At 43.8% G+C, this 21,356-nt stretch overlaps 3 protein-coding genes across 3 annotated transcripts in view; 2 read left to right on the top strand and 1 right to left on the bottom strand.

Moving 5' to 3' along the window:
- me1 (malic enzyme 1, NADP(+)-dependent, cytosolic) overlaps positions 1-4,769 on the bottom strand; it is a 144,947-nt gene extending 140,178 nt beyond the window's left edge. Inside the window, exon 1 of the mRNA XM_034102408.2 lies at positions 4,451-4,769. Within this exon, the coding sequence (XP_033958299.1) occupies positions 4,451-4,579 (129 nt within the window). The 5' untranslated portion in view covers positions 4,580-4,769. The remainder of the gene's footprint in view (positions 1-4,450) is intronic.
- Positions 4,770-13,480: 8,711 nt separating this feature from the next.
- Positions 13,481-15,772, top strand: LOC139435400 (uncharacterized). Its single transcript, XM_071206052.1, has 3 exons — positions 13,481-13,529; positions 13,656-15,552; positions 15,734-15,772. Exons 2-3 carry the CDS (start codon positions 14,236-14,238, stop codon positions 15,770-15,772), a joined length of 1,356 nt encoding a protein of 451 aa, XP_071062153.1. The 5' UTR covers positions 13,481-13,529; positions 13,656-14,235.
- Positions 15,526-19,115, top strand: LOC139435399 (uncharacterized). The gene is made up of 4 exons (XM_071206051.1): positions 15,526-15,936; positions 16,092-17,332; positions 17,371-18,608; positions 19,101-19,115. The coding sequence occupies exons 1-4, from the start codon at positions 15,890-15,892 to the stop codon at positions 19,113-19,115; spliced, it is 2,541 nt and encodes an 846-aa protein (XP_071062152.1). The 5' UTR covers positions 15,526-15,889.
- Positions 19,116-21,356: the final 2,241 nt, after the last annotated feature.

The following is a 21,356-nucleotide window of genomic DNA, read 5'->3' as shown; positions in this document are numbered from 1 at the left end:
CCGACCCCACCTTTAACCTAAAACAAGAACCTCTTCCTCTTTCCCATTTACAAGGAAACTGCTCAGCATTAATTGTTGCATGAGGAGGTAACTGTGTTCCTCATTTTATAAGAAGAGAATGTGAAAACAAGCTTTAATATTACATGTATTGGGGCAGCAATTAATTATTTAACAAGATATCAGCTTCCACCGTAGGCCTACGTTCCGCCGACATACACTGACTACTTTAGTCCTTACTGGGGAAACAGGCCGGAATCGCCATTAATTATGTAACCCATAAAAAATGTCATCTGTGGAAGCCGTAGTGCTGTAAAAAGCACGACCAATCATTTGAGCCGGCCCGGCTAAAATAACTGCATGGCCTACCTGCCTGTCAGCCTTCCATCTGTACACAAACTAATCTCGTGCCCTCATTGGTCATGTGCGCGTTCGTGTGTGTTGGAGGAGGGGCTCTGTAAGGAAGTGGCAGATTTGTTCCTGGGTTGCGTTCCGATAATCCAAAAATCAGCTCCTAAGTTCTAACCCTATCTCCTATTCCTTGACCTCTGAGTGAAACGTCACGGGGTTAAGGGATAGTGGATAGGAGAATTCAAATGGACTTAGGAGAAGAGACTGCAGTACTTTAGACAATCCAAATGCACTTTCACTATCTGACGTGTTTATGATGCGCCAGCGGACATCATGAATGTGCGTCTGCTGCTGTGGGGAAACCATGGAAACCACAGTTTTCTATACAGCGGACTACAACATGGATGTTTAATAAGAACGAGGGACTACTGTGAACTCATCTAGAGACTCTGCTCCGTGCTCTGATGCTGTTGCTTTGCTTTATGAACGTGGACAACAGAGAAACATATTCTTCATGACCAAAGTTGGAATTGAAATAAAAAAGGAAAGTGAAACTTATGTTCGTCACCCTCTCCCTCCGGTCCACATTAATACAATGATCCCAATACGTATGATTGTATGAACTATGAAAATATCTTAAAATCAATACAAATGTATTTATTATAAACGTTAGTCCTTAACATCTATCACTGTGTATATCACCATTCAAACATCTTTTAAAAGTTGAACAAACCCCACACAGCTCAGTAAAGACTGTGAGATGTTGACTTTATTTGATCATTTCAGTAAAAACTAACGTTCATATTTCTCTTGTTGATTATAATACTGATGAACGTTCAAAACAAAGCACTTTGGCAACTTACCACCTACGTCTTAAAATGCTTAATAAGCACCGTAACTTTCATGATATAATTTCTCGGTCATCATCGGTTGTTTCCATGAACGGCCGACTGTTGAGTGACGGCAAATGCTGCGGCTGCAATGCATTGTGGGGCAGTATTTTCTCCTCTCCTTTCGGTAAGGGAGGTCCAGTGGTTCCTAAGCTAAAGGAGGTTATAAAAGAAGTTTGAAACCTCCTTTCTTTTCATTTGGAGAATTGGAACGGCACTTATCATGACTGCCAGTGACGTACTTCCGGGTCATTTCACTCCGTTGGGAAGGTTCCTAAGCTAAATGGACTATTGGAACGCAACCTGGCTGTGTATCTTCAAATTCTAGCGCACTCGAGCTGGTGGTTGCGTTCCAATAGTCCATTTAGCTTAGCAACCTCCCTAACCAAGTGAAATGACCCGGAAGTATGTCAGTGGCAGCCATGTTAAGTGCCGTTCCAATTCTCCAAATGAAAGGAAAGGAGGTTTCAAACTTCCTTTATAACCTCCTTTAGCTTAGGAACCACTGGACCTCCCTTGACGAAAGGAGAGGAGAAAATGCTGCCCCACAATGCATTGCAGCCACAGGATTTGCCGTCACTCAACAGTCGGCCGTTCACGAAAACAACCGATTATGACCGAGAAATTATATCATGAACGTTACGGTGCTTATTAAGCATTTTTAAAAGTATGTGGTAAGTTGCCAAAGTGCTTTGTTCTGAACGTTCATCAGTATTATAATCAAAAAGAGAAATATGAACGTTAGTTTTTACTGAAATTATCAAATAAAGTCAACATTTCAGTCTTCACTGAGCTGTGTGGAGTTTGTTCAACTTTTAAAAGATGTTTGAATGGTGATATACACAGTGATAGATGTTAAGGACTAACGTTTATAATAAATACATTTGTATTGATTTTAAGATATTTTTTTTGTATTAATGTGGACCGGAGGGAGAGGTTGACGAGCATTTGTTTCACTTTCCTTTTTTATTTCAATTCCAACTTTGGTCATGAAGAATATGTTTCTCTGTTGTCTACGTTCATAAAGCATAAATCAACAGCATCAGAGCACGGTGCAGAGTCTCTAGATGAGTTTACAGTAGTCCCTCGTTCTTATTAAACATCCATGTTGTAGTCCGCTATAGAAAACTGTAGTTTCCATAGTTTCCCCACAGCAGCAGACGCACATTCATGACGTCCGCTGGCGCATCATAAACACGTCAGATAGTGAAAGTGCATTCGGATTCTCTAAAGCAGTGGTTCCCAAACGGTGTGCCGCGGCACACTGGTGTGCCGTGAGTCAAGTCCGGGTGTGCCGTGGGATTTTGTGACAACCATACGTTATTATTGCGATATACAACTACACAAAAATAATTATTTTTTAATTTACTATAGGGTATCAGTACTTTGTAGGTTTATATGTACGTAATCTGCACGACTTGCACGTCCACATCTCCACATGCAGTGCTGCATAAACATGGCTGAGTCAGCGATAACTTTCGAGGGGTGGGGGTATGCCCATTATTTTTGAGTTCGTCCGAAGAATAGACAGGAATGTGACGGTGAGGTGCAAACTGTGTCCAGGCCAGAAGCTGTTATCCACTGCTGTAAACACCACGTAAAACCTCAACAAACACCTGCAAAGAACACATGTTTTTTTGTTTATATCACGGAGTTCTTCTTCTCTGTCTTCCGGTTATTGCCTGGTTTGAATGACAAATACACACTACCGCCGCCTGCTGGTAAGGAAAGTTATTGCCACTCACGCATGCGCAGTTCGCACGTGCTCGGTGAGTTACTTTATGTAGATAGTAACGAAGTAGTGTAATATATTACTTTTTAAAAAAAAGTAATATGTAATATATTACATTTTTGTAGTAATGACCCCATCTCTGGAGTTGGCGTTCTCTGTCTGGTTTAAATGAGTGTGTTGCTGCTTTGATGAAGCCTAATTTGATAAAGTTTCAAATTAATTTCTGAAATATTTTGTTAATAAATATTTCATGAGTAATATAGTTTTTATTTTTTTATTTGGTAAATAATTATGCACATTTACAGATATGTTACATGATATGAGTGATAACACGTGTTATAAGGGCTATTTTGCACAATAGGTGTGCCTTGAGATTTTTACTTGTCCTTTGGTGTGCCTTGGGCACAAAAAGTTTGGGAACCACTGCTCTAAAGTACCGCAGTCTCTTCTCCTAAGTCCTTTTGAATTCTCCTATATACTATCCCTTAACCCCGTGACGTTTCACTCAGAGGTCAAGGAATAGGAGATAGGGTTAGAATTTAGGAGCTGATTTTTGGATTATCGGAACGCAACTGGTGTCTCCAAAATTACCGACCCCACCTTTAACCTAAAACAAGAACCTCTTCCTCTTTCCCATTTACAAGGAAACTGCTCAGCATTAATTGTTGCATGAGGAGGTAACTGTGTTCCTCATTTTATAAGAAGAGAATGTGAAAACAAGCTTTAATATTACATGTATTGGGGCAGCAATTAATTATTTAACAAGATATCAGCTTCCACCGTAGGCCTACGTTCCGCCGACATACACTGACTACTTTAGTCCTTACTGGGGAAACAGGCCGGAATCGCCATTAATTATGTAAATAATGATAATGAACCTACTAACGAACGGCTACAGTCTTTGTAAATAAATAGGTGACAGTGCAATATTAGCCTCTCTGTGTGACAACACTTTACATCTAAATATAACCACGGCTAAAGCTGATTACTAAACCTCCAGGCTAATGTGGCGTTCACTTGCTTCTAGAGGGCTTCGACCATCTGTCCACTGAAGACTTGTACATGTATACAACAAAATATTGAACACATGCCATTCTTAACATATGATTCATGGTTGCTGCTCTTGAAGTTACAAAAGGAAAAATGTCACCAAAACAGCGGCCAAAAATACACGTCTGTAAACTAGGTGTCAAACTTTAACATTAGCCTAGCATTGAAGTTCCTTATTAACAACACGTTGTTGTAGGCGTATAACCCACTCCTTCAATATCTCCACCCCATAAAAAGTCACTTAAAACTAACTGAATTGTGATATTACAGAACATAGCATCTTTCCGTTGTCATATTGACACTAAGGTCGTCTGCGCTGTTCAGTTGTGATATTTCCTACAGCACTTGAAAGCAGCAGCTCGCATGTCAAACGTAATGTCAACCTTGTCACAGAAACACGCTGAAAACTCTCACAAGTGTCTCCACTGACCTTGTTCAATGGGGGGTTCCGGGTCACATCGTAGCCCTTCTTCTTGGTGTAAACGAAGGTTTTTGTGCTGTCCTCGGACTTATGCATCTCCGTTTCCACAGACTCCCGTCTGACCAGCCCGCGAGCCATGGTGTTGCCTTTTTAAATAGAGCGACGGTTAACTGTCTGAACTCAACAAGTGGATGTGCAGGTCTGACCGGCTGTGCAACACTTCATACAAGAAGTACACGAAGATCCTTATCAATAATTCTCCCAAGGTCTGTGCAAAGTCCCTGCATCAGCAGCAGAACATGCAACAGGTGCATGGGCAAAGAAAAAGATAAATGTACTAATGGCAAGCACCGTCCTGTACCATAGTTATTTATAAGCTTCACGAGTTATGTTGATTGGCTATTGGTCAAGAATGTAAAACCTCCATTTATCATGACTTTACTTCCCTTTTTTTAATTAGTAGCCTACTCATTTTAGGGGAGTTGTTTAGCATAGTTATTAAAAACTGCTTACTAAACTGAGTTTAAATAACCTTACATACCATTATATGTACTTCAGTTCATTGACATTATTTCTTGATTATGAATCTATACTGACAAAAAATGTGTTTAACCAGATCTAAATTATAGATACACTATAGCAGCTAGATCCAAAATAGTAGCACCAAGAGGTAGCCATAGCAATCATAATATAATCCTTCAACTACAGTAACTTTGCTGTTTCTCACTGAGATAGCAACATTCCCAGAAATGAGTAGGCGGCATTTGTTAGGCCTTAAATAAACACTAATCATATTGTATCACAATATTTAGATTGTGCCCCGGTTTTCCCAAAGGTTTTCTGATGAGTCATGATTGAATGTAGATCTTTTCTGATGGTTGTGACAGGAGGGAGGATATTTGAAGCCAAGGTCAACTTCCAGCCTTTACACTGTTACAGGAGGAGAGTATTGGGCCACTAACAGTCAGTTCAACCATCAGTCCACAAACCTGATGTTAATGAGGTCACTGCTCTACATTTACTACAGTCTTTCTAGAAAACCAGCTGATTTGCAAATGATTGTCCTTGCAGAATCGCAACCGTCTACAGAGACATATTAGTTTAATATTTTCCTAATTATATAGTTGTCTTCATTGCAAAGGACTCCCTGTTAATTTGCAGCACTAAGATAAAGGAGATTGAACCCCAAGTAAGCACATCTGAAAAATGATGTTGAGCTTGTGCAAAGTGAGTATGTTATCCAACTGATAATGTCATGTTGAGTATTTCTCCAGCACCGAGTAGATAATAGCCCAGAGAGAGTAACGGATCTCACAGTTCATACAGTAAGGTTCGTATCATATCTCACCAGCAACACGTTTGCATTTCCCCTTCTTATATTGTGGCACCTTTTTAAAATAAAAGTGTCTTTACAGGAAATCACTCTTTTTAGGCAACAATACTACTTTGAGATAAAATGACTACAGAAGTGGCAAAGATTTCAAGTTTGGATTAAGATTTAGATAGAAATGGCACTTACTATGGGAGTTATTTGACAAATTGATCAATTCTGGCTACATACGGTACACAAAAAGTGGTCTCCAGAGTGAGAGCCAGTTGTTTTTGGAGCCAACCATCCACCACTAACTGATTCCTTTATGGACTTTCTGGCCCCTGATACTTCCTGGTTCACAATTACCTGGAAATGATTTTGTGGGATGTGATGCCCCTGTGGGTCCATCAGTAGAGAGGGTGTGGCTGCTCTGTCTGTGCTGCATTGGCTCCAGTGATTGCATTGATTACAGTAACTCAGGGCACCTGGGTCTGGTGTCCTGCAGCTATTTGAAGCCTCTCTGCTCCTCTCTGTTCTCGCTCTGCTTTCCCCTGCAGACACCTGGGTTTTGGTTGAGTATGAAGTACGGGTTATCTCAGTTGCTCCACTTTGTTGCACTCTATGAATTTGGCTAATTTGAATGACTTTCTTTAATAAACATATTTTTCTACCCGTTGACATGTTGTGTCTCCTTTTTGTTGTGGCCTTTTGAGCCAGGTCGCAACAAATGGGGGGCTCGTCCAACGGGTTATTTGTTTAAAAAGTTTGTGTAGTGCTCAGAGCACTTGTTGTGGTCCAGCTGTGTGCTGGCTTGTCGCTGCTATTTGGGGGACACATCATGCAGTGTGAGAAAATGTTTTTAGAGAGTACTTGTCCATGGACAAGTGAGTTTGGCAATTTACTTGTCCGAATACATTTTTCACTTGTCCAGAATGGACAAAAATTGGGGCCACTGGAATCTTCTTCTTCGTCATCGTATTTTACCACGGTTTTTACAACACCGCTAACGTAAGTGAGCGGTAAGATTGTACTGCATCACACAAAGGGTTGGGTATCGTTTGGATTTTAACGATTCCGGTTCTGCTTTTCGATTCCGGTTATTTTCGATTCTCAGTTCCAGTTCTTTGAGAGGGTAAAAATAAGTCCCATGACAAACTGGGAGAAAAATATATTTATGAAAACATTAAGTCCTAATCTGTATTCCTATTTACAAATCACTTCATACTGTTGAATTTCTTATTGTTATTGAATACAATTTATATAAAAATAATCTCTGCATTGTTTAGTTAGTTCTAAGTGGTGCAGTTTGAGAATGTACAATTGGCCCAGTGTCCTCTGATGTTACACTGCAGCCTGCCTGTGAGACAGAGTCCAACCACACATGTCCAACACATAGGACATACATAACCTAATAATAATAATAATACATTATATGTATAGCCTATAGGCTTAGCGCTTTTCTACAACTCAAAGACGCTTGCACGCATTTATTTACTTTTACAAACACATGAGCTAAAACGCTTAATAACCTTCATTACGTGTTAGAGAAAGAACATAAGAAAGTTTGACAAAGATGCGGCTGTTAAACGGGCAGCGGATCTGCTGTGTGTAGAGAGAGAGAGAGACGCTGAGCTGCACCGTGCAGCGATCAGCTGATACGGAGCATAGAGAGAGCTGCAGTCCGCGGGGCTCGGCCTCGCTTCCTGGCCTCACAACTCTTATTAATCCCGGGACCGGACAATTGTTATTTGTTCCTACTCGGAACCGAGTTTTGCTTCCCAACCCTGCCACTGTGCTACACTTCCCGCTCCGCTCCGCCCGCCCCGTTAACTGTACAGAAAGCGGCGAGATGCATTTCCTTAGGAATCGACAAGCAGAACCGAAACTACATTTCTAAACGAACAATGGCGGACACGTACAATTTGCGAATGAGTTCTGCCTTTTGTAAACTGAATTTATCAATAATTTGTCAATAAATCAGGGCGAAAAACGTCACTTGTCCGGCGGACAAGTCAATTCAAAGATCTACTTGTCCGATATTGTAAATAACACGTCCCGGACGGTGGGACGTGTACTTTTTCGCACACTGATCATGTCTTTTGGGTTTCAGGAAGCTGTAGTGTTTGACATGTCGTCTGGTTTTGTGTGCCAATCAGAAGGTAAGATGTTGCTGTTTGTTACACTTTTATAAAAGAGATATTCCCCGCTAGGCTTAAGTGCCGTTTCCCCTTGGGTTGCGTCTGTTTTGGTTTTTTTCATAGTGTTGTGGCAACGTGGTTAGTGTCAGCTGTTTTCGGACAGCTGTCTCGGGGGCACAGTTCTTGGTGTTACCTGCGTGCAGGTCGCTCCATAACTCCGCCGGGTTCCAGTGCGTAATTACTCACCGCAAGCCACATGAAGACTAGGTGAGATTAGGAAGATTTTGTTTAGGCAGTTAGGGGGAAATTCTCTGTTGGGTTAATCTTATGCCCATGCGTGTTGGCAGTTTAATACTTTGCTTTCTGATTGGCTATTATGACTTCTTTGTCAGCGTTTGTGGATGCGCCCTCAGTGTCTTTCTTAGATGATTGCCAGAAGGCGCAGTTGGTCGAAATAGCAGAGCACTATGACGTTGTTGTGGGGGGAAAGCGGAAACATGACATTAAAACTGTCATTGTGTCATCTTTGTTTGAGCAGGGGGTGTTGCAGAAGAGTGAGTCTGGTGCGGCAGGGTTCGTGCCGGTAGTAGTTCAGACAGCTGGTTTGACGTTCGAGCAGCAAAAGGAGCTTTTGGCCATGCAGTTTGATCAGGAGAGATTGCAGTTGGAGTTGGAGCAGGAGAAGTTGCAGTTGGAAATGAGGGGTCAGCAGCGGGAGGTAGAGAAGCATTTAGAGGTGGAGAAGATGCTGGAGGTGGAAACGATGAAATGTGAGGTGGAACATGCTAGATTACGGCTGATGGGAGAGGGCAAGTTTTCTCCAGGGGAGGATGGTGGTGATAGGTCGGCATCAGGCAGTGGCGATATCATTTCTTACTTGCGATTAGTGCCAAAGTTCAATGAGCGTGACCCGGACATTTTTTTCACTCTATTTGAACGCATAGCAGAGGCAAGAAACTGGTCAGATTCGGACAGAGTGCTGTTACTTCAGTGTGTACTCACTGGGCGAGCACAGGAAGCCTATTCAGCTGTTTGTGGCGAAAAGGCTTTGGACTATGATAGAGTAAAATCAGCGGTGTTGAAGTCTTACGAACTGGTTCCTGAAGCGTATCGTCAAAGGTTCAGAAGTTGGGTCAAGGGAGATAAGCAGACACATGTGGAGTTTATCCGTGATTTAACTTCTCATTTTCAGCGGTGGTGCGCGGCAGCAAAGGTTGCAAGTTTTGACGGTCTTTGTGAGCTCATTGTCTTGGAACAATTTAAAGACATTCTCCCTCAGCGTGTGGCCACTTATGTGAATGAACAGAAACCTTCCACCGCGTTTAGAGCTGCTGAATTAGCGGACGATTTTGTGTTGACACATAAGGGCAGTTTTACTGAGAAGTATTCTAGGGGTGATTGGAAACGTGGAGAAGACAATGGCTATGCCCGCGGTGGTGCAAAGTTTTCACCAGGCTCCTCCCGTAGATTTGTAGGTACAGGGCGACCCGAGGGGGCCAAAGTGGACCTATGTCATTATTGCAGAGGAGGGGTCATTGGAAGGAGCAGTGTCCGTTGCTGGAAACTAAGGGGAAGCCTCGTTTGTCACCACATGCTCCAGCCATGTGTTGTTCTGCCGTGTTGGATAAAAAACCGTTGGGTGTAGGCTCGGGCATGGTGCCTGATAAGAAGCCGGTTTGTGCCGACCCGGATGCGGGTTCTGGTTTTGAGCCGTTCATCACTGAAGCTGTTGTATCAGTAGTCGGTAGTGACAAATATGTGCCGATTAAGGTGTTGCGTGATACAGCGGCTAGATACTCATTCATTGTTGAGTCAGTGTTGCCTTTTTCGTCAGAGACAGAAACGGGGGATTTTGTGCTGATGAGGGGCATGGAGATGGGCTTGATTCCTGTGTGACGTCATACAGTAGTGCTGGATTGTGAGCTGGTGCGGGGAGCTGTGTCTATCGGCGTGCGTCCTGCGTTGCCACTTGATGGGATACATATGATTTTGGGCAACGATCTCGCTGGTAGTGCTGTGTGGGCTGGTGTGCCACCGCCTGTGGTGGTTTCCAGGCCGGTGGCATCTGGGGAGCCAGATGAGAGTGGTTTGCAATTTCCAAGTGTTTCCAGTTTATACTATTACGCGTGTGCAGGATGTCCACTGACCTACCTGTTTCGGAGTCTGGAAAAAGTGGTCCAGCGCGGTCCTTTGACTTTGAGATCGAGACAAAGAAGAAGGAGAAGACAGTCAAAGTGGTGAAGGAGAAGAAAGAGAGGAAACCCCGCAAAGCGAAGGAGAGGAGGCCAAAGAAGAGAAGGCCGAAGGAGGTCGGCGAGGCCGATGAGCGCCTACATGCTGTGGCTCAACGCCAGCCAACCCAAGGAGGAGTGGGACATAAAGGCAGTGGAGGCGAAGAAGCAGTACGAAATCGCAAGGCAAGAGTTCGAAGACAGCGGCGGAGGAGAAGCGTCCTCCAGTCCTAAGAAGGAAAGTAAAACAGCTGGAGTTAAGAAGAAGGATGTTGGGTTGTCGTGGACCCCTTTGGGGCCCCGTCTTAAGGGGGGGGGCTGTGATGCCCCTGTGGGTCCATCAGTAGAGAGGGTGTGGCTGTGCTGCATTGGCTCCAGTGATTGCCTTGATTACAGTAACTCAGGGCACCTGGGTCTGGTGTCCTGCAGCTATTTGAAGCCTCTCTGCTCCTCTCTGCTTTCCCCTGCAGACACCTGGGTTTTGGTTGAGTATGAAGTATGGGTTTTCTCAGTTGCTCCACTTTGTTGCACTCTATGAATTTGGCTAATTTGAAGGACTTTCTTTAATAAACATATTTTTCTACCCGTTGACATGTTGTGTCTCCTTTTTGTTGTGGCCTTTTGAGCCAGGAAATAATTACACAAATTACAGGGCATTACTTTAGGTATAGCTACAAACGGTGTATTAGAACAGCCTGGAGAATGAAGGCTAGTTGAACTCGTTGGTCAGTGTAACAGTATTTAGACTTTCAAGGTTTTCAGGACTCAAATGTGGATTTAGTTACCCAAACGGTGTCTCTTCTCTCTCCCACATGAGGCTTTGTCAATTTGGTCCAATCACACTATTAGTGGAGAGATTTATATTTCTGATTCTTCTCCAACTTGAAAGCCTTGGTTTTTCGTCTGGTGTTTTAGATTGTTGAAACACAATACCGTCTCCAGTCCATTTGGCACCTATCTGCAGCTAGAAACAGGCCTCCAAAATACAGTATCAACAGGCATTTGAGGTTCACATGGGGACACATGGATTTTGTGCTGGCTCCGTCAAGCAAAAGACTCAGTGACCGACTACTCCGTCCTCACAGTTCAGAATCAACATCTGAATGCTGCTGCTGCCAGATGCACAGACCCAACTCCGTGAACTCAACAACTAGCCCATCTGTTTAATCAGTTTGATTAAAAGCAAGTGATGCAATCATTTTCCATCCATACGCCACACAGCAAAAACATCCCCCACAGAAATGACATGCATAGGCGTAGACAGAGGGGACATTCCCCCTTACTTTGTAAAATACGTGCATTGGCATCCCCTATGAAAGTAGCAGAGGACTAACTGGATGTCACTTGAGTTCTAGAATGCTTGATATCCTGTGTCCTAGACCTTTATAAAATAAATATAGGGCAATTTGGTGCCATCCAAGATCTGGAAGTGTTTTTAGGCTATCGATCTATTGTGATTGTTATAGAGGCAATTCAGCACTGTAATGATCCAACATTTTGAAAGAAAGAAAGGAGGATAGAGAAATGTCACAATCCCATTCTTGAGAGATGGCCTACAATACATCTGTTGTCTGGCGCACTTTCCACACAGTCCCGTCTGTCTTTAGTTCTTGCTACGGTCACCCAAAGCCTCTGATGTATATCTTCTGCGGTTCAGAGGTACATGCTGGACTGTTTCTTCTGCTTCCACACACATATCACAAAGTCCAGTTAGATGTTACCCTATTACTTTTAGTGACTATGCTCTCTGCTAAGCCTGGTCATCACTGCCTCCTCTCTCCTTTTTCTCCCAAGGCCCACTTTTTTCCTACATCTCATAATACTAAACAGAAAAATCTTGACTTGAAGACAGGCTTAAACTAATGAGGGGTTAATGTGCAGGTTTAGAGGAGGTATGTTGATAGGAGGGCTGATGGGGAACAGGTGTAACTAATAAGGCCTGGACAAACAAACAGGCAGGAAGTCGAAATGGATCAGTTAACTTAAGTAACTTCAAAATAAAGCAACAACACTAAAAACAAGATCATGAAAATGTTTGTATGACTGGCTCAAAAGCAGCCGTGAGAATGTTGAAAGACTTGATGAGTAGCAGATGCACTATGACTGTCAATGTTTGATCTTGATCAATATCTTCAGCCAAAGTGCCTCCTGATATAGTGGAACCAAACCAAACTCCCCCGATCACATTATCAGGTTTTCATTCTATGCTTGAATAAAAAAAGCGTATCTGGATGACAAACATCTGTTTCTGTACCAGGAAGCTATTTTCAAGGGTTCTGACAGGAAGCCAGTTGGCAGAGGAAGGGCATGAGGAATGTAGGGAGAGTTTGGGAGGCACCACAAGCCCACCCATTGGAAATAATCACCGTTTTGTAACAGCTTGATGTTGTTTCGGAAGCTGCTCACCTGGTGAAAGAAATTCCCAAATGTTTATTATCCCAACACTTGGCTAACACTGCACTGCCAACAGATCATTTGTCAAGGGAAGAAAATGTAATAGCCTGACTTCCTGTGCTACAGAAAAGGTCTACCGTACAACAGTTCTTTTGAGAACCAAGTGTATTAAAGGCTTTCATGGTCCAGGTATTTTTTCAAAATACAAAAAAAACAAAAAATTCAGAAGATGTGCCAGTACAAGTCTTGTGTGATAATGTCTACCCCGGCCCACACTTTATTTTATTGTCCTCCAAGGGAACAAATGCAAAAGCTGACAGACAGGGTCATTTGACAACGCAAAGAGAACAAGACAACCAAAAGAGTCATATTTTCCATGCTCACATAGTTATTTTACCAAATCAAATCAAGTTTTATTTATATAGCTAGCACATTTATAAACGATTTTTGGTCGGGCCAAAGTGCTGTACATATAATAAAAATAGCCTACAGTAGAGACACTTTACAGCAAATACAACAGCACAGATTGTTCAGAATATCAGTATGAGAAAAAACGACACCCTCAAATCGTACAAGGAAAAACTTCCGGAGAAAAACCCACAGTTTAGAGGGAAAAAATGGGAGAAGGATTCTGTGACGACCCCTCCCCCCTTCTGCCTGGCTGTGCTCCCTGCCTTGCTGTCTTCTGGCAGGTACTGGGAGTGTCGTCCTGTTTGTGCCCGCCCATCTAGAGGCGGAGCCACCAGAAGGCATAAAGGTTGCCCAGCTGCAAGGATCAAGCTCTCTGATTCAGATCCTGGCATGCTGCAGCAACCTCAGCCTACAGCCTGTGTTAGGTTTGATGCACCCTCCAACATGCTACAACACCCTTCCACACACTCACACACTGCTCACACTACTGACAGTCTGATTCTTACCACATTATACATCAGAGGTGTTCTTCAACAATCTGTTAAATAAATATTTGGCATTAAACTCTGTGTGGCCTCCCTGTTTGTTCCAGCCTTTGGAAGGTTGTAACAAGTGGGGGCTCGTCCGGGATCTGAACCCGGGACCTCTCGCACCCCAAGCGAGAATCATACCCCTAGACCAAGGCGGTGGTGGCGAAGTCGATAGGGACTTGGCTTGGCAACTGGAAGGTTGTAACAAGTGGGGGCTCGTCCGAGATCACTTCCGGTGCTGGATAAAGGACATGGTGACCTATTTCAGTCAGGGAGTGTTCACACAGCTGGTTGGTTGACTCTGAGTTTTGTAGGGGAAAATAGGTCAGGTTGATCTTACTGTCTAAGTAACTGGTCTTACTCACAGTTGTGTTTCTGTCCAAGGCAAGCTATGTTTTCCGGTATTGCTGTTTTGTGTTAAAGGCTGTCAAATGTTTGGAACCCTTATTCCTGTTAGGTATAAGCAATGAGAGACACAAGCTGTCTCCATTGAACCTTTTTTTGTTTTTGTTTGTTATTTTTGTGTAGTAAGTGGCTAGAGCATTTGCTCGGGTGCACTCCATGACTGCCTAGGTGATTTTCAATTGCTGAGAATTAACCGGGTCACTGGGCTTTTGTGCTTAAAATCCTACCACAATTCTACACGAAGACTAGGGGTGAGTGAGTCAGTAAGCATTTGGTAAGGCAGTTAGCCAGAGGAGTGGGGTCTCCATATGTAAAACTGTCTTTCACTATCAGTACTGCTGGAAAAACCTTGCCTTGGTCGGTAAACAGTTAAATGGCTTCTATTGAAGATTTTGTTGAGTCCCCAAATGAGGATTTGTTGGGTACTTATAAAAAAGATCAGCTTTTGAGAGTGGCTGACCATTACGGTCTTGAACTTCCCAAAAAGTTGAATAAAGAGGAGTTGTTGGTAGAAATAAAGGCACAGTTAGTGGAAAAAAGTATTTTGTCTGTCTTTCTGGGGCCTACCTCCAAACAGTCAATTGAGTCAGGTAATGTTTCAGGTGTGGCTCCAGTCCTGTCTGGACTTGGGGTTGGACTGTCATTTAAAGAACAGAAGGAGCTTCTCATGCTACACTTGGAACGTGATGTGGAGATAGAAAAGTTGAGACAAAATGCCCGTCTTCAGGAAGCAGAGATCGCTCAAGTTCAGGTTAGACAAAAACTAGACTTGGAGCGCTACAGATTGGAGCTGATGAGTGAAGGTAAGCTTCCAGCTGAGACCAGGAGAGCTGCAGAGACTGCAAATCAAGCATTTGATATTGCTGTTAATTTGAGGATAGTTCCGAGGTTCAACGAAAAGGACCCAGACATTTTCTTTGTGTTATTTGAGCGTCTAGCTGAGGCACGAGACTGGTCTGATGTTGAGCGCACCCTTCTGCTGCAGTGTGTCTTCACTGGAAAGGCCCAGGAGGCTTTCGCTGCCATGACTGCTGAAGACAGTAGCAATTACCAGTTGGTGAAAGCTGCTGTACTTCAGGCATTTGAGTTAGTACCTGAAGCATATCGACAGCGTTTTAGGTTACTCAGAAAAGAGAAGCAGTCACATATGGAGTTTGCTCGTGATTTAACCACTAGTTTCAACCGTTGGTGTGTTTCCTCACAGGTAAAAACTCTGGAAGATCTGCAGGAGCTTATCTTGCTTGAGCAATTCAAAGGTACCTTGCCTGACCGTGTTGTTACCTACATTAATGAGCAGAAAGTAAACTTAGTTTCAGAGGCAGCCAAGCTGGCAGATGAGTTTACTCTGACCCATAAGGTGTTTTTTGGCGACAGCCGTAGTCGTGGAGATGCGGGATACAAAGAGAGTAGTGCGGGGGCTCACTTCAGTAAAGGTGTTTCAGAAGGAAAAGATAAGTTTCCAGCTAGGATTGACCATGGGAATCGGGGTAAGTTTGACCCCAATCGTGTCTGTAATTACTGTTTTAATAAAGGACACTGGAGAAACGATTGTCCTGAGTGGAAGAGAAAGTCCAGGCCTGGGCCTGTGTCGGCAAAAGCGTCTGGGGCTGTAGCATCGTTACGTGCAGTGGAAAGGGAAAATGTCATTGTGGCTGTGCGGAAACACACTCAGTCCTCCTTATCTGAATCGGTAATTCAGGCTCTTGTCAGTGAACATGAGGAGATAGACCCTGGTTATAAAGCTTTTGTGTCTGATGGTTTTGTTTCACTGGTCGGGAGTAAAGAGAAAGTACCGGTAAAGATATTAAGGGACTCAGGGGCGTTGGACTCGTTTATTGTTGGTTCTGTGTTACCTTTCTCTCCTAAAACAGACACCGGTTCCAGTGTTGAGGTCCGGGGGATGGGATTAACCGTCTTCTCTGCTCCACAGCATAAACTAACATTAGTCTCCAGTCTGCTGCAAGGGGAAGTGGTCATGGGAGTGCGTCCTTCTCTGCCTATGGGGGGCATACAGATCATCTTGGGAAATGACCTGGCTGGTGATCGGGTATGGCCTGAGTCTCCAATCTCCCAGGTAGAAGGTGCCAAGTTCCCCAAAACCACTTCTGTGATGCCTGCCAGCGGCGCAGTAACACGTGCTGCCAGCCGTATTGTTTGTGACCTTACAAAAGATAAGAAAAAACAATCTGTATTTCCTGTGCCTACCTTTCCTTTGCCTTTGTCTTGTAGTGACCTTGGGAAAGAGCAAAAGAACGATCCCACCCTGCAGGCTCTGTACAGCCAAGTTCTACCGGATGAGGAGTTCAGAAGTGCAGCCCGTGGTTATTTTCTCCAGGACGGTTTGTTGGTGAGAAAGTGGGTTCCCCAGGGAGATTGTTTTATGGGTGAGGAAGTTGTGCAAGTTGTGTTACCCAGTAAGTTAAGACTCACTGTGCTTCAGACTGCTCATGATGGCATTGCAGGTCATCTCGGTGTGAAGAAAACATATAATCGGGTTGGCCGTTATTTTTACTGGCCACTTCTGAAGAAAGACATTGCTGCTTTCATTAAAACTTGCAACACTTGTCAGTTGACTGGCAAACCAAATCAGGTCATTAAACCTGCGCCTCTGTATCCAATTCCAGTTGTTGGTAATCCATTTGAGCATCTGATTGTAGATTGTGTTGGACCATTACCACGCTCCAAAGCAGGGAACAACTTTTTGCTTACAGTCATGTGTCAGGCTACACGTTATCCTGCTGCCTATCCCCTTAGGAATATCACCACCAGGTCAGTTGTAAAAGCGCTGACACAATTTATAACTATTTTTGGTCTCCCGAAGATCATCCAGTCAGATCAGGGGACTAACTTCACTTCAAAGTTGTTTGCCGAGGTGTTACAGCAGTTGAATATCAAACATTCACAGTCAAGTGCCTATCATCCTCAGAGCCAGGGAGCACTTGAGAGGTTCCACCAATCCTTGAAGTCTCTCCTCCGTTCATATTGTACGGAGTTGGAAGGTGACTGGGAAGAAGGGTTACCCTGGTTGATGCTGGCGGCAAGGGAGGTTTCACAGGGGAGTTTGGGTTTTAGCCCTAATGACCTGGTTTTTGGTCACAATGTAAGGGGCCCGTTGGCCACCCTACACGAGGATTGGCAAGCCAAGAAGGCCCCGTCAAGTTTGATAGACTATGTCCATGGTTTCAAACACCGCTTGTATCGGGCTAATCAAATGGCAAGAGAAAAGCTACAGTCTGCTCAAACTAAAATGAAAAGCCTCTATGATCGACGTGCAGAACTTTGTGAGTTGAGTCCTGGGGATCAGGTTTTAGCACTGCTGCCTGTAGTTGGCTCCCCGTTTCAGGCCAAGTTCTCTGGCCCTTATACAGTGTCCAAGAAGTTGTCAGACCTCAACTATTTGATAGCGACCCCTGACCGGAAGAAGTCGGTGCAGTTTTGCCATATAAACTTGCTAAAACCGTATTTTTCCCGTAAACCTGTGCCAGTGTGGTTTGTTCTGTTTCCTCAGATGCTGCAGTGGTGACAGTGGGTCACCCGTCACCATCTCTGGATGTGGGGGCAGGGGTTAAGGTTGAAGAGGAGTATTCCCCAGATGATGGTCTGTTGAGAGGACGGCTTAAGAATTCGGAGTCACTGGCTAATCTGGGTGGAATGCTGGGTCATTTAACCGAACCGCGGCGCACAGAGTTGGTCGATCTAGTTAAAAACTACCCCTGCCTGTTTGGAGACACTCCATCTCGCACCCACCTTATAGAACACGATATTGAGGTGGGTGATGCTAAACCGGTACGACAGCGTTTTTACCGCATGTCTCCGGACAAACGAGAGCATTTAGAGGCAGAAGTTAAGTATATGCTGGAGAATAACATTGCTGAGCCGTGTGCTTCTAGTTGGTCTTCTCCTTGTTTGCTGGTTACGAAACCAGATGGTACATTTAGACCATGTACTGATCTCCGCAAGGTGAATTTAGTGACCAAACCTGACTCGTTTCCACTCCCTCGCATGGAGGACTGTGTGGACCAGGTCGGTTCTGCTAAGTTTGTCAGTAAATTTGACCTGCTAAAGGGTTACTGGCAGGTCCCGTTAACGGCAAGAGCTAGGGAGATCGCCTCATTTATCACGTCCAGTGGGTTGTACTCATACACCGTAATGCCATTTGGGTTACGAAATGCCCCAGCCACGTTTCAACGCCTGATGAACCAGGTGGTGTCAGGTCTTGCTGGCTGTGCTGTGTATCTGGATGATGTTGTGGTATACAGTGACACTTGGGAGGAACATCTCCAACACATTAATGCGCTGTTTGAACGTCTTGCCTGGGCTTGTCTGACCGTTAACTTGGCAAAGTGTGAGTTTGCTAAGGCAACGGTCACCTACCTGGGTAAAGTAGTTGGCCAAGGACAGGTTAAGCCAGTGAGGGCAAAGGTGCTGGCAATTGACCGGTTCCCTGTTCCCACAACCAGAAAAGAACTCTCTCGTTTTCTGGGCATGGTGGGGTACTATCGTGGGTTCTGTCAGAATTTCTCTACGGTGGTTGCGCCCCTCACCTCTCTTCTCAGTCCTAAGGTCAAGTTTGAATGGTCTCCTCGATGTCAACAGGCTTTTGAGGCTGCGAAAACTGTGTTGTGCTCGGCTCCTGTCCTAGCAGCACCCCAGATGGACCAGCCCTTCATTCTTCATGTGGATGCTAGTAAGGTTGGAGCTGGGGCTGTACTCGCGCAGGTTGATGAGAGCGGCTCCGAATGCCCGGTAAGTTTCTTCTCGAAGAAATTAACTCTCATCAATTAAACTATTCTATCATTGAAAAGGAGGCACTGGCACTCATCTGGGCGTTAAAGCATTTTGAGGTGTATGTTGGGAGTGGAGTTGGGCCCTTGGTGGTCTATACAGATCATAACCCCCTAACCTTTCTGCACTCGCTCCAGAATCCAAATCAACGCCTTATGCGTTGGTGTCTCTTCCTCCAGCCTTTTCATCTGGACATTAGGCATGTCAAAGGTGTGGATAATACAGTGGCTGATGCCATGTCCAGGGCTATAACCTCCTAGGTTAACTAGTGTTTTTCTCCCTGCAGGGGTGTCTGTTTTTTCTGTTTTGCCCTCTCTTAAAATGCTTCTTAGGTACCAAAGTTGCTGAGGGGTTGAGCAAGAGGCTACAGATGTGCTTGCAGGTTGTACGAACATTTGAAGGTTAACTTTTGTTGTGTCTATTGTGTTTGGTGGTTGTGTTTTTGTGCCTCAGGTTGGAGGATCCTAGTGGGTCCTCCATTTTAAGGGAGGGGGTGTGACGACCCCTCCCCCCTTCTGCCTGGCTGTGCTCCCTGCCTTGCTGTCTTCTGGCAGGTACTGGGAGTGTCGTCCTGTTTGTGCCCGCCCATCTAGAGGCGGAGCCACCAGAAGGCATAAAGGTTGCCCAGCTGCAAGGATCAATCTCTCTGATTCAGATCCTGGCATGCTGCAGCAACCTCAGCCTACAGCCTGTGTTAGGTTTGATGCACCCTCCAACATGCTACAACACCCTTCCACACACTCACACACTGCTCACACTACTGACAGTCTGATTCTTACCACATTATACATCAGAGGTGTTCTTCAACAATCTGTTAAATAAATATTTGGCATTAAACTCTGTGTGGCCTCCCTGTTTGTTCCAGCCTTTGGAAGGTTGTAACAATTCTAACATATGCAAATTGGCATAACACACACTCTTTGGAATGTAAGACGTATTGCAGGTATTTGGTTTTAAACCCCAGCACTGGACGAATGATACATTTTGACAGTAATTGTTCACATTCACTTATTTGTCCAATCGGATTAATTGATGGCCTTCATGGGTGAAAGTTGCTTGTTACTGAGAGCTATATGACTTAAATGTCAGGACCTCGACACAAACTGGTGAACCCAAATGCACGACCCAGAGACAAAGTCTTGAATGTAATAAAAAAGTGTATTTATTTTCACAGTTCAGGTAATTCCTCTTAACAGAGTAGGCGGTGGAAATAACATAAAGCGCTCACAAGGAGGAAAAAACTAGCGTAACAAAAAGAGGACTTAATAAAAACTTTTGCCTAACAAAATAATCAAACATAACCAAACCTGACATGAGTGAAAAGCGATCCTTTCAGAGCTGTGGACAATTCGAGGAAACAAACAAGACGAACTGACACAGGACAGGGGAGAGACAGGACTATTTAAACATGAGGTGAGTGGGAACAGGTAAGCAATCAGGGGCAGGGCAGACACTGATGATGGCGGGAAAAACACACAAGGGGAGGAAGAAACAGGGCCTGAAATGAAAGACAAGAGGTAGGTACAAAATAAAACAGGAAATGACAGACAAAATACATAAACATATTTTGACGAGACACAACATTAAACGACCGTAGTTGCATGATCTAAAGAAAAAATGGCAGGCTTGGAGGGACATTTGTGTAGTATATGTGATTTTGAGTACGTTTTTTTCTTTAATCAACAGTTAGGCATCATAGAGTTCACGGTATGTGTTGAGCTTACATTAGCTTCTTTTTGGTAGTGTCCTAGCAACAACAATAATAAAAGTACTAAGCCTTATGATGGTGCCTTAAACAAAATCAAATAAGTGCAGTATGCCTTGAGTTTTTACATCCAAAATGTAATCGGTCTGATAGGGCTAGCATTTAAAGTCACACATTTATATGAAATAATAATTGGATTCTGCTTCTGTAGTTTAATAACAATGACTATAAATTAAAAGTGTTGTCTTTTTAATGGAGCACTTTCTATCAAGAACTTTGGTTGGCGGCTAAACATGACAAGAAACAGTAACAGAAACATGACTGCTGCTCATATAAATACAACTTTGAAGAAAGAAAGAAAACTTCAGTGAAGGTCAAACAGTCAAGGCCATACTCTGTTAAAGTGACAAGGACTGCTGTCAAGCTGACCTGCTGCAATCTCATGTGTAACATAAAATGAAAGAGAGCATGAAACCCAGCTATTACTGATGATTTAATGACATGAAATAAAAAGCCTTGCTGCCAGAACTGGTTGTAATATTAACAGAATGATTGGTGCCAACTAGTGAGGTTACACACATAATGTCTGCCTTTCATTTCATTTCATCACCTCTCCTAATCAACTTCAAGACCCTGGTGAAGCAGATGTTTTATAGATGTAATGTCCTGTTATTGCATCTTAATTACAAGCACAGTCCTGACTCGCCCATAGACACACACACACCTACAGTGTAGAGGAACTGCCTTGATGTTTGATCTGGATCCATGCAGTCATACGAAGCCATCTTTTTTTCTTCTTTTCTTGTCTGTGTTTTGACTCTTGTTTACGCCTCTGGGGCCTTTCTGGTCAGGAAGCGGAGAAGGCAGCAGACAAAGACAAATACAATTACTGAGAATCAAATCGCCCACAAACACATGGTTTTCTCTCTTACCTCCATTTATTCTGCTGCATACTGACAGCAACACCTGGCCAAACTTCCTGCTCTGTAGCTGATAGCAAAGGA

Source organism: Pseudochaenichthys georgianus, chromosome 16, assembly GCF_902827115.2.
Source record: "Pseudochaenichthys georgianus chromosome 16, fPseGeo1.2, whole genome shotgun sequence".
Taxonomy (NCBI): Eukaryota; Metazoa; Chordata; class Actinopteri; order Perciformes; family Channichthyidae; genus Pseudochaenichthys; species Pseudochaenichthys georgianus.
Note: the sequence above shows the minus strand (reverse complement) of the source record. Positions and strands in the feature narration are given on the sequence as shown.

What these genes read in the sequence shown, in the direction of transcription:
- LOC139435400 (XM_071206052.1), top strand. Translation starts at nt 14,236, where the DNA reads ATGGCTTCTATTGAAGATTTTGTTGAGTCCCCAAATGAGGATTTGTTG. An exon ending in AGTCCTCCTTATCTGAATCG is followed by an intron (nt 15,553 to 15,733) that starts GTAATTCAGGCT and finishes CTCCTAAAACAG; the next exon opens with ACACCGGTTCCAGTGTTGAG.
- LOC139435399 (XM_071206051.1), top strand. Translation starts at nt 15,890, where the DNA reads ATGACCTGGCTGGTGATCGGGTATGGCCTGAGTCTCCAATCTCCCAG. An exon ending in CTGAGTCTCCAATCTCCCAG is followed by an intron (nt 15,937 to 16,091) that starts GTAGAAGGTGCC and finishes TTTGTCTTGTAG; the next exon opens with TGACCTTGGGAAAGAGCAAA. An exon ending in GCTAAAACCGTATTTTTCCC is followed by an intron (nt 17,333 to 17,370) that starts GTAAACCTGTGC and finishes CTGTTTCCTCAG; the next exon opens with ATGCTGCAGTGGTGACAGTG.